Below are 13,557 nucleotides of genomic sequence, written 5' to 3'. Positions count from 1 at the left end.
CTTTGATAGTGTCAGTAGATTAAAAAACCTCAACCTCCTCTCATATTGAGTAATTTACTTTTCATCATTCTCAATTCTTGTCCTAGAAGCTTCTAAGAGGATAGATGCTGCTAGCTGCATTTCAGTCCCCTTTCTGCCATGCCTAATGAACTAATCACATTAGCCTTTGCCCCACTTCTTTCCTTGTTTGTCATTCTTTCCTTCTCTCTGGTCTGAGTCTTCTAATTTTTGCAATGTTTGAAGGAATGTAGATTGAATGTTTTGCTGTGTGTGATGCTGTGCATGTAACTCCTTGGGATCTGCCCCAAACAGAAGGAAGGCCAATTCTTCCAACTTCTGATTTCTTTTTTCTTTACATGACTGGTCACACTTAGTGTTTGCAACTGGGTGAGGGACTGGCAAAGTGTGTTCTGTCAAAGTCTCGAAAGCTACCAGTGAATGTCTGTATGGATATCAAGGTTATGCCTTAGGTTAGTTGGTGAACCTTACAGAGACTGGGAGAAGGGTGCTGAATGAGCACATTTTGAATTCATGTTTTCCATATTGAATTCATAAAACTTTCATTTTGGGGTCCTCTCTTGTCCTTTAGATCGAGCTGTAATTGCTTTCCCTATAAGACTTTAGAGTTAGGGAAAATTTCTGATTGTCTTATCTCATAGGTTTCTAGTCTTGTTTTATTAGACTTTCCTATTTGTCATGATAAATGACTGTATAAAGGGCTTTGAAGTTGTCTCAGCCCATCAGCAAACACTTTCCCGTCTATTTTTATGTAAATAGATCAATCAAAAATCCAACACTTATACTCATTAAGAAGATGAGATATAAGTTTTCCTTCATTACTCTCCCACTCTCACACATTTAGAAAAATAATTTTGATATTGATTTGGCAAATGTCATAGAAAAATGCCATTTTAAAGTTTAAATGTCAGAAAGATTTTGTGTGAGTATGAACTTTTAAAAAAAGAGACATCTAATCAGAATTTATTTGGTATAATTTATCTTAAGTAAGGATTATTACTTTTTAAAAACTTTTTATAGTGCTTTATAGTTTATAATATGTTTTGCACAAATTAATTCCACTAATTCTAGCAATAACCTTATTAATAACTTTGGGAAGGAGGTAGTTCTGATGTTATTCTAATTTTACAGATTAAGTTTTTTTTTTTTTTTCTTTTAAAAAAGTTTTATTTGGGATACAAACCTATTAATGGTATTGATTCGTTGTAGGGTATGTACAATTTTGGCATAGTTCTAATTTGTTTTCTAAAATCTTTTGATGCATTAGTGTTCTTATATTTTTCCTCATCACTTTCAACATTTGTCATTTCTGATAGATGTGGTTGTACCTCAGAATAATTTTAATTTGCATTTCTCTTACCAATTAGAAATTCATAACATTTTTTCATATGATTACAGACAGCTGCCAGGTAAAGCAGATATTTTTTTGCCAAGAATTGCCTATTTACATCTTTTGATCACCTACCTCTCAATTGAAGAATGGCTCTTATTTTCATAATTTGACTCAGTTCTGTACTCAGCACATATTTAGTACATGAGAATACATAATAACTTTCTTATAAAAATGTTTATAGTATTTAGTTTTCGATGGTACTTCTTAGAAAAATATATTTTCCCTAATCTTCTATTTTAAGTAGGTCTATTTTTACCTTTGCTTAGTCTGAAATCATGATTTTTTATTTTATTTCAACTAACATATATAAGATTTTGCTCTAGCTCTTTAGTTTTACTGTTCATGTGTCTTTTTGTGTCATTTGTCTCTGGTAAACAAGATATTATTGAAATGTTTTATAACATTTACAGATTGAGTTTTTAAAATTAATTCATCCAAAATTATATGGTTTGCAAATCCATATTTATTTAAACTCAGTCTAGACCTTCTGGCCATGTTAATTTTCTATTTTACAATACTGCTTCTCTTAATGAGATATTTCTTTTGTATAATTTCAATGAGAAGTTTGTCATTCAATGAGCATTTAAGTATTTAGTATATACTAGTCACTGGGGATATAAATAAAAAGGCAAAAAATGTCATAACCCTCATGGAGCTCAAATTCTAATGGAAACATAATTTTGGGTAAACATGATAAATCCTGAGTAGATGGAAAGTAATCTCAGAAGGAAAGCACTAACTGTGAGTGGGCAGGGAAGAAATAGATCTCTAGTCGAAGCTTATATTTGAGCCGTGTCTTAAAGGAAACTTGGCATGGTAGACAATCAGTGCAAAGGTATGGAGTATCATGTGGGAAATGTTGCTGGGTCATAGAATATGTGGGAACAGTGGGAATAAACTGTAAAGAAACTGGAAAGATAGAGGAAACTGCAAGATAGTGGGTATGTGGAATGAGTATAAGAGATGAGTTGAGGATGATTAAGGTTGTGAGACCGGATGTACCTTTGATGGTAAGAGGGAAGTTTGGAATAGGATAGATTTTTTTTTGGGTAAGTTAATGAGTTCTGTTTTGGACATATTGAATTACAGTCTTGGGATGTCAAAAATGCGAGACTGCTACTGCTACTCAGGATTAGACATACAGATCTGGCATTCTCTGCAAGGAAATAATAATTAAATCCATGAGTTGATGAAATTAGAGATCATTGTGGAGATAGAAGAAGGCTAATGGCAAACCTTTGAGAGAAATATCCAGTTTGTAGGCCTGATGTAGATGAACTGGCAGTTGAGGAATGGTTAGCTGAGGAATAAATACTCAGGAAAACTAAGAGATTGGTGACTTGAGAATCTACAAGAAAGACTATTCAGAAGCATAAAGCTATCTGTGTTATTTAGTTTTTGTGTCTGTGAATACATTAATTGCTGCAAAACTATCTATTTAGAATATTCAGAAATATGTTTTTCCTTAACCATTGTTTTAAAATATCTTAATTTTATTTTATATCATTTTAATTTCTCAATATATGATGCCTTTCCTCTTGCTCAGCAAGTTACTCCATTGTAAGAAAAATTTTTTTGTTTAAATGGGATGGGGTGGGAGTGAAGGAGCAGTTCATGCACAACTAACCAATTTACCAATCATGCCTTATGTGCAGTATTTCAGATGCATAGTTTTTCACCACTACTAAGAAGGAGGTAAATTAGTGTATTTTCCCCAATTCCTTTTTGGGACTGAGTTTAGTTATTAAAATGATACAATATCTAGTTTTTTTTTTTTGTTCCTGTGTTATGGATTATAAGCCTAGTAAGGCAATTAATCTCTCTCTGCCTCCTAGGCAACTTTTTAAATGTACTTAAGTTAAAGTTGAATGGATGGTCTTCATCTGTAAAGAAAGTTTTCTAAACCTGGAATTCCCCACACTGATAACATCATTGGTTCCTATCCAGGAAAACAAAGAAGCAGGTCTAAAAATTTCTTGTGCTTTTGTCTTTAATTTTGCATAAACATTTAAAACTTGTGTAAGTGTGTGTTTTGTGTGTGTATACATATGTATGTATATATACATATATATATGCATATATATATATATATAGGGGGGGGGAGATTTCTGATTTAAGTCTTCTTGTAATTTGATAGAATGAAGCAAGTAAAAGTGATATTTTACTTCCTGGTATTTGAAATCTTTCACTTGCAGCATTTTAAAGGTATAATTTCAGACAAATTGCCAATAAATTGTAACTATTAGATGATGGTAATCTACATAATTTTGTGTGGAAACATTCTTTCTCAAAGACCTGGGGTGAACCCATTCTTAGAAAATATATTGCAAGTTTATTTTATAATTAAAGTCAGTTACATAGTTTGTATGTTTTAATAAACTCTAAAACTAATTTAGATATATGGTTGTAAAAATACCAACTTTTTTAAATTAAAAGAATAAGCTTACTAGGTTTTAGTGTGTTTTAGAAAGTAATAACAGAAACTTGGCACACTTAAATAAAAATGAACCTTCCAAAGAAACTAGATTTGACTTTTTAAATATAAAATTTGACAGGTAATAAATAGCAGAGAATGAAATGATTCAGGGTGGGAAATTTTATAGTCAACTAGGAGTTGGGGTTTCAGTTATGATTTTTGTTTTTTAGTATGTAGCCACATTGTATTTGATTTAGTGTAGACTTTTACTTCATTAGTTGGAAAAAAAAATCTAGTCAAACTACAGTTCTTTTGTGTGTGATCTACTTGCTTATAACTAGATGAAATGAGATGATATATGTGTAACAGGTGCTCTGCACACTTTAAAATGCTATATAAATCTTGACTTGTCATTTTATTAATACTGTGTAATTGTCTGGACTGATTTCTTCCTTCCCCTGCCCCATGTGAAGTTTACTCCTTTTTATAGATAAAACAATTAAAAGTAGTTAATAATTTCAAAATAATTAATACTTGCAGCATTTCTGTAATTAATGATTTAAAAAAAAATCATTTATTTGCCAGGCAATTGGGGTTGTGACTTGCCTAAGGTCATATAGGTATTAAGTGTTGAGTATCTGAGTTGGGATTTGAATTCAGGTCTTCCTGACCTCTCTATACTGTACTATCTAGCTGCTCCTGTAATTAGTGATTTTTTTATTTTTATAATTAATTTCAATGAAAACTAAAGTTGTGGAGGGGAAAAAATTCAAATATTTAAAAAACATAAGAGCAAGATACATTGTATTATGGAGTTCCTTACATATTTGAAATCTCAGTATATTGTCATAAATTGTCATTTGATGTAAGCAAAGATTGTTTTGTTGCTACCATTTGTTACAGAAGTGTTTTTAAAGAGGTTAGTAAAGCTACATTTTCTGATAAGATCCTGAGAAAATTTAGAAACTTCTAAATATTTAATAACTTTGGATGTTTCTTCCTAGAGAGAAGAGTTGGAACTCCAATGTAGTCTTATAAAATTACAAGTAAGAATTTTATGTAGAAAGCTGACTCCATTGTGAATATATTGAGGTAACCACTGAAATTGTTCTGGCTCATTTGAGATAGTGGATTATGTGACAGATTCTTGTAACTAATTCTTAAAACATTCTTCTGTTTTGCCAGCCTTTACAAGTTTGTATTTAGTAGGTAGAGACTGTAGTGATATATGTATGGATCTCCCCTCAGTGTTGTGTAGATAGTAGGAGTTAAGAAGATTGGAGGTGGTGAGAAGGGATGAATCTTCTTGTAAACTTTAATTTTTTTTTTTAAACAAAATGGGGCATTATTGTTTTGTTGATTTTATAAACTTTCAGATAATTATGAAGAAAATGTTAACAGTGTGTTTAAACTTTAAAAGTGTGTTACAGCATACATTTCCTCCCCAGAGACCTGATTGTTAACATTGACAAGCATGTACTTGTTTGTGGTTCAGGCAGAATAACTGGCCCCTCACCCCCACCCCTAATCCCTCCTTGCTCATGTAAAGCATTCAGTTTCCTACCTCAGTGCTTTTGCATTGGTTGTTCCCTCATATCTGGAATACATTCCCTTCCTAAGAACCCTGTTCTCTTCAGGACACACCTCAATTACTGCCTTCTAGATTCGGCCACTCATGAGCCTTCCTCCCCAAATCACCTTCTCTCTCTTTTATATACACCTGCTTATGTGTATCTTTCCTTCAATTAGGTGATAACTTTCTAGATGACAAAGTTTATCCTTGTTTTGATCCTCACTTTGTCCAGCACATTATAGGCACTTGATAAATGCTTTGTTGATTGATAACAACAGGGAGCTGAAGTTGGTGGTAAGGTAGAGTTCAGGTTGAAAGTGTGGATCCCCAGGGACCAGATTTAATTCACAGGTGGCATCAGCATGGTCACACATTTTCTCCTTTCTTTTTAGTCACAATAGAAAAGATATCCCCACTTTTTCCTAAGGCTAACTTTTCTACCTGACTCTTTAAATCTATTTCCTTTTGCCTTATTTGGAGCTTATCTCTTGGATTTTCTCTTCTTCTCTATTTGTTTTTTCTTCTTGGTCCACAAACATAATTGGTCTCAGCCTTAAAAAAATGAAAAAAGGCTTCCCTTGCATTTTTTGCATAGCTACATCCAGTTACCTACAATCCTGTCTCTCACTCCTTTACTGTTAAACTTAAAAAAAAAATTATTTAAAATTTAAGTAGAAAATAGTAAAAAATAAAAAAAGGGAAAAAAATTGTCATGTGCACAGCAGAGTTTAATGGATTCAGAAAACTATTAAAACAATGTCCTTTAGTGAATATTGTTGCTGTGATTCAGAGGTATGCTGCCAAAAAAACTCCAAGTAAGATCACCAAGAATTGGACACAACTGAAAAATAATTGAATTGTGTGTTTCTCCTTGAAGATCTTGGGTCCTTGATTATGCTACTTTGTTTTAGTGGATCACCTGGGAATTTAGGAGGTTCTTCTAACCTCTAATTGGGATATTTGACTGTGGAAAGCAGTTTGTTATGGCAGATGGGAACAGGTTTTAGAATCAGGAAACCCTGGGTTTAAGTCTTTCTTCCTAATACATACTATCAATGTGCATATGTTCAAGAAACCTCTGTTTATAACTGAATTATTGGCCTTTATCATAGGAGGGTTTTTCATACTTGGAGTTAACCCTAAATTGATAAAATCAGAAGTTAAAAAAGTATGGAACAGTAGAAAGTTTGATGAATTTGGAATCATAGGAATTGTGTTAATGTCATTTGTGCCACTCAGTTTGTTTAGTCATTTTTTAGTTGTGTCCATAACTCATATGATTCTTTTGGAATTTTTTTTTTTTTTTTTTTTTGGCAGAGATACTTGGTACAATTTGGCCATAGTAGCTTGGGACAGCTAGAAGACAAAGTGGATAGAACACTGGCCCTGAAGGCAGGAGGATCTGAGTTCTCAGTCTCAGATACTTAACATTTCTTAGCTGTGTGACTCTGGGCAAGTCACTTAACCCCAACTGCCTCATCCCCTTCTCACAAAATTAATAAATAAAATATAATTGTAAGCTTAAAGCTTGTTCTGATTTTTAAAACTATTGATCTATATATATTATATATTGACTATATCTGTATTATATCCAGTGAAAATACTTTAAAAAATTACCTGGCTTAATTAATTTTTTTTGGTTAGTGATTTACTGTCTAAAAAAAAAAAGGCACAAACAAACAAACAAACAGTTTTCATTCTTCCCTCCCTACCTTTTTTTCTGTTTAGCACATTGCAGGAGAAACAGGACATTATTTTCTAGAAGTAATGCCCACAGAAAGCGGAAGTTGTGCAACTGCTCGCCAGGCAAAGCAGAAACGCAAGTCACATAGCCTTTCCATAAGAAGAACCAACAGTTCAGAACAAGAAAGGACGGGACTTCCAAGAGAAATGTTGGAAGGACAAGTAAGTTCACATTGACCACTGTTTTCCTTTTTTAGTTATGATCATATTTATTTATAGTTTTATAAAAACATATGCGATATAGCTAGATATCCTAAGTTATGATTAATGTATTCTGAAATAGCTAAGAATTATCTTACACATTTGTGTACGTATATTTATATGTGTATATGTTTATGTGTATTACATATAGTTTTGCATCTATATGTGCATATAAATGTATCTTTGATACTTGATTGGATTTTTAAAAGGAAAGACTTTAAAAAAAAAAAAAAAACCAAACTTGGGATTTTATTTGTGTGTGGAATTCTTTCTTTTATTAGTGTGTGGAATTCTTCTTGAGGAATTCCTTTAACAGTGCAGATCAATAATTTCTCTGCAATGTATGGTCTGTTGTCCGAGGCCCAGAGAAGTTAAATGACTTATTCACAGTCATACTTTGTTATGTTTTAGAGCAGGGCTTGAGTTCAGGCTATAAGTTTGAGACCTCCTCTTTTTTCAGCACATTATGTTACTTTTGATAGCAGTTATTCAATTTAATTTTTATTCTCTTCTGGAGCTATGGCAGAATTCATTGTATTCATTATTTAATTCTCTCCATATAATCATTTCAACAGATGTTAATTTAGTACCTACCTACAGGTTAAAAGAGACATAGGACATATCGTACTGAAATACCTATAATAAAACAAGTTAGTCATATAGAAATGGTAAAGAATTCTATGAGTGATCTGAAGGGGATATTTTTCATTATTTTATCTTTAGTGAGGGAAGTTGAGGAAGTTTTCTTGAAACATTTGACATGTGAACTAGGCTTTGAAAGGTAGAATTTCTCAACAGGTTGAAATGTGAAGGGCCCTGACTGGGAAGGCCTTTTTAGGAAGCTAGAGGGAATGGTTGGAACTGAACAACATATACAAGAATGAGGGGAATTCATTAACAAATAGGCCACTTTTATTGGAGTGTAGAATATGTGAAAAGTAGTATAAGATAAAGATAAAAGGTATTTTAAAGTTAGACTTTGAAGTATCTGGAATATCAGGCTAAATTTGGGTTTCATTTGGTAGTTTACAAAAAGCTATTGATAATTTCTAAGCATTTGAGTTATGTGAAATTTGGGGGAATTTAAACTACAAGTGCTAGGAAGGATGAATTAGAAGCCACATTGAATTAATATAAGATCAAAAGTTATAGTGTGCCCTTGTTCCCCAAATTTTATTTTGCATTACAAATTGCCTTGTAAGTAATTATTGATCATTAACAATAGTATTTTTACTGGGTTCCACCTTTTAATTTATTTGAAATTGAAGTGGAGACAAGACTGAGGTTAGGGAGCCTGATTAAAATTTTTTTTAAATAGTACAAGTAGATCCTCAGACCCACTCAAACATGATTTCTTCTCCTGGGTTTTCGTATACTATAAGAAATCTTCTCCCCAGGTGGTACAACTGGGAACACTGGGCCTAGAGTCAGGAAGATGTGAGTTCATATTTTACTGCTAGCATTTACTCATGTTTGAGTTTGTGACCCTGGTCAAGTCACTTAATCTCTCTTTGCCTTGTTTCCTTAGTTGTGAAGTGGGACTAAGCATTTATCTCCCAAGGTTGTTATAAAAGGATGAAATTAGATATAATATCTATAGTTATGAGCCACGTATACCAATTACCAAAATGCTCTACATTTTCTGTATTGAAATTTGAGTTTGTTAGTATTATTGATACCTTTCTTCCAGTTTTTTTTTTTTTTTTCCTCTTTGAATTCCTAGGCAACCAAGGCGGTATTTTACAAGTATTAATTAATCTATTGTTTAGAGAACAGATTTTATGAGCATAAGACTGTTGACTATCATAATTTTATAGGTGAAGGATATTGAGATCCTGAAGTAAAGTAATGACAGAGAATTGAAATGATAGGGTGAATTCAAGACATTTCTAAGATGGAATAAATAGGGCAACAATTTATGAGTCCCTTGGAATTGTATTAGATCATTGCATTACTGAGAAGAGCTAAGTCTGTCATAGTTGATCATTGTCAGATGCTTTTGTTACTGTGTTCTCTTGATTCTGCTCACTTTCACTCTATATCGTCAGTTCATGTAAGTCCAGGTTTTTCTGAGATCTACCTGCTCATCATTTCTTTCCATTATAGGCATATACCACAGTTAATTAAATGATTCCCCATTTGATGGTAATCCCTTCAATTTCTAATTCTTTGCCACCATAAAAACATCAGCTATTTTTGTTCATGTGTGTCCTTTTTCCCTTTTTATGATCTCTTTTGAGATACAGACCTAATAGTGATATTGCTGGAACAAAGAGTATGCACAGTTTTATAGTTCTTTAGGCAAAGTTCCAAATTCATAGGCATATGTTTAATTGGTCTTTGTCATGTTTTTAATTCTTTGGTTTTTAAGAATATTACTTCAAGGAAACATGCAAAACTTAAAACTCTTAAAGAGCGTACTCCATTGAATTTTAGAGATAACAGAGACTGTTGATATGAAGTTAGGGGTTTCAAGTAAGCAGTCCTGTCAAAGCACAAAAGAAAATGCAATTAACAAAAAGAACTCCAAGAACTAAGTAATGCTTCAGAATAATCTAAACAGTTCTCAGAATATAAGCAGAGACTTTCATTGACCCCTAGTGGGATTATTATTAATTCTTCTATATTGCTTACTTAGGTTTCTTGAAGTTAGAAGAATAACCAAAAGCCAGTTAAAAACAGCCACTAATCATTTTTGTGAAGAAAAAAATCTCTTCTTATAGGCAGTACGATGTGTACAAAGATTGAACTACTAAATATTTGGAAAAGGTGATGCAATTATCAAATTTAATTTCTTGTTTAGGGCTATATTAAAATTGTGGCCTATATGATCTATAAAATGCCTGCTTCCAAATTTTATTATTATTTTCATTTTTTTAACTTTCAGTTGGCTTAGAAATCTTGTCCTCTTTTAGAGAACGATAATCTTGGATAAATATATTGGTTTACAATGAGAAGTAGAATTATTCCAGAATAAGGGATTCCCAAATGGAGATGGAATGCTGCAACATAACCTTGTATAATTCCATGCATCACAGAAGGTTAAGAAATCTATTCAAGAGTTGGAGCTAAACATGCTTCAGTAGCCTGAGAACTCAGCTGATTTAAACTCAAATGAGAACTGTGAACTATAATGAAAGCTAGATTTAGAAAAATGAACTCTATCAAATGTATGCTTAATATCCAGTATAATAAAACTGTGGTTTCATGAGGAAGAATTAAAGAATATCTGTCAAAATTTTATGAACTCAATGTCAAGTCACATTTTTTTTAAAGCACTGCAGCAGAAGGACAGACTAATTTTTTTTGAAGATAAATTGAAAGATTTAATGGATAAGTCAGTGCATTTAATTATTTTATCCTTACTAATTCAAATATCACTGAAGATTGAACCTTGCAGTTAGAAAAATTCTAAATAGTAAACATAACTATATATATGCATATATTTTATTTATATATATATAATTCTTAATAGAAATGTTTTGAACTATAGAGGCCAGATATTCTGGAATGCATTGAAACAATTTAATCATTCTTTTGACTGTGCAACAGCCTATCATATCTCTTACTCTGTCTTTATTTACTCAGTAAACATTTATTAAATACCTTTTATATGCCAGGCACAATGCTGAACACTAGGGATACAAAGAAAGGCAAAAGATTATCCCTGTTTTCAAGGAGTTCACCGGGTACTAACATACATGTTTTACCTCTTAGACCTTATTAGGGGTTAGCAAACTATAGTTCCTTAGCCACATTGGGTTGCTGCCTGTTTTTGTGCAGCTTTTGAGTTAAGAATAGTCTTTACATTTTCAAATATAATCAAACTTTGTTTATGCTTATTTACATTATTTTTATGTTTTAAAATATGATAAAACTTTTCATTCTTAGCTTCTGGTGAACTAGCCATAGTTTTCTGACCCTTGTACTATTTCAGATCTCCTTAGGAGATGTTCTCTTTGTAACTGGTTGCTTCCTATAACACCTGGTATTGTATTGGTACTGGGGTACAGTGGTAGAATAAATCAGGCCAGAGCTTATTGGGATCCTGTGATCAGATAGACTCACTGGAATGCGCTTTATTTTCTAGAAAGTTCTCAGCATGGATTTTGGAATGGAATAAGTGCAGGGAATGTGGCAGTAGATAATAAGTGAAAATATAAGAGGACAGATGGTATCAGAGATCTGAAACAGGTAGTGATTCAGTTTATGTTTTGGGGTGGAAGGAATTGTATCAGAGGACAATGTTACCAAGTCCTGGATTTGGTACAAGGGGAACAAGATATAGAGTTACATTTCCTGGGTCTTGGGGTAAAATATAAATGGTACCAGGATGGTAAGGGATGAGGTTTAGTCACATTGGACATGGTAGACATAGTGTTTAGTGTGGTACAAAGTAAAAATGTGACCAGCAGCTATGTTGGATTAATATTAAACTATTTGTAGTAGATTCTTATAATTCATATTGGCTAAGGCCTAGATTGATTCCAGAAATAATTCTTGGTACTCTGTGGATTAGACCAGGAAAGGAAACTCCTAATGAAGAAACTACCATTTCAGTACTCACTCTCTAACTTTTAGCCTTTCAGATCAGCACTTTCTTTGCAACCTGTATTTTTATCAAATTGCCTGGGGCACTGAGATATATGTGACAAGGTCATAGCCAGCATGTGTTAGAGGTGAGACTTTTACAAGATCTTTCCAACCAAAGCCAACACATGGTAGATACATAATGAATTTTTGTTGAATAAATTCATTATTTTTAATAGTCAAAACAGAAATGGAGGAGTAGATTGCAATAATTGTTGAAGTCCAGCTCCAGTAATGAAAAAAGGGTGTATTATGTTATGTAGGGGCCAGGTGGAGAGAAGTTCGATATGAACTCTTCAAGTTTTATTGATCAGAGAGACAAATATATTTGCTTCCAGTGCTTATAGACTTGATACAGAATACACTCTTTGATATTCCTATAGCTTTTTCTAAGTCTACTGAGATGTAAATGATTAAGCTTAGATCTCTGTAAAATTATCATACCAATGTCTTTAGTACTTTTCTCCCAAATGCCTTTAGTTTTCATTGTAGGCTGTTTTTCCTGTCCTAAGTTCAAAGATATGCCTTTGATCCATTATATAGTAGAGTTTGCTTTTTGCTTCAGATTCCAGGTTTCTTATTATTATATTAACAAGTATGTTTCTGTTATTCAAATAGAAAAGGGAGGTTGGTGAGCCAAGTTACTGTAAAATTCAAGACCTGGAATTGATTCTTACCTCCTGGCCCTCTACAAATAGAAGAAGGTTAAGGGTAAAAGATTCATGAGTATTTGTCAATTTAAAAGAGGTAGTGAGAGTGAGAAGTATCTGGATATACATGACAGGAATAGTGTTTTAATTTCAGGAAGCAGCATATTTAAAAGGTATTGTCCTGCCAAGCATGAGGAGAAAATGAGAGCAGCGAGGGATAAAATTAAGATCCCAGCTAGTATGTCTTCTCATACTTTCATTCAAATGTCTATTTAAAAAAAAATTATCATTAAGTATATTTTTCTTTATTAAAAATGGTGGTAATTAACTAGTAATTAAATTGCAAATCTGTGTTTGGATGGCCACAAGTTTCTATAGTTACCTGGCAGCAGAGTAGTTTTATTATTATTATTATTATTATTATTATTTTTTTTTTGTTGACACATTATAATCTCTTCTAATTTCCTTATTTAAAAAGATTTATAAAATTTCTAGTGATTTTAATGATTTATTAAGCAATACTGCTGTATCTGACTTGGAAAAAGACTAGAATCATTGTGCAGCATTCCTTCTTTTCTATTTTTCCAGCTTCTTTTCCACTTTAAGCATGAGCAATTTGGAAGAATGTTGAAAGATTCATCAAGTGCCTACTTTGTTCTAGGTACTAGTCACCGTCCTACAGTGTTGGAAAAGATTATTAGAGCCAGGTTGGAAAGGGCTTTAAAAGCCAAACAGATGAACTTCTGTTTATTGAACCTAAAAGTATTAGGAAGGAGCTATTAGAATTTATTGAGAAGAGGAGTAAAATTATTAAACCACACTTTTGGAAATCACTTTGGCAGCTATGTAGAGGATAGATTGGAAATGGGAGAGATTTGAAGAAACAGACCAATTAGGAACCAAAAAAAGAACCATTAAATTTTCTAATTAAAAGTCATTAATATCTGGAGGGAGAGTGGTTTCAGTTGAATGA

The 13,557-nt window shown here is 32.6% G+C and overlaps 1 protein-coding gene across 2 annotated transcripts in view; it reads left to right on the top strand.

The window, feature by feature from the left end:
• Positions 1-13,557, top strand: part of WDR37 (WD repeat domain 37) — a 108,282-nt gene that overhangs the window by 22,719 nt on the left and 72,006 nt on the right. For both annotated transcript variants that reach the window (XM_052000430.1, XM_052000429.1), the window contains exon 2: positions 7,129-7,305. In XM_052000430.1, coding sequence (XP_051856390.1) covers positions 7,168-7,305 — 138 coding nt within the window. In that variant the 5' untranslated portion in view covers positions 7,129-7,167. The remainder of the gene's footprint in view (positions 1-7,128; positions 7,306-13,557) is intronic.

Source organism: Antechinus flavipes, chromosome 5, assembly GCF_016432865.1.
Source record: "Antechinus flavipes isolate AdamAnt ecotype Samford, QLD, Australia chromosome 5, AdamAnt_v2, whole genome shotgun sequence".
NCBI lineage: Eukaryota > Metazoa > Chordata > Mammalia > Dasyuromorphia > Dasyuridae > Antechinus > Antechinus flavipes.
Note: the sequence above shows the minus strand (reverse complement) of the source record. Positions and strands in the feature narration are given on the sequence as shown.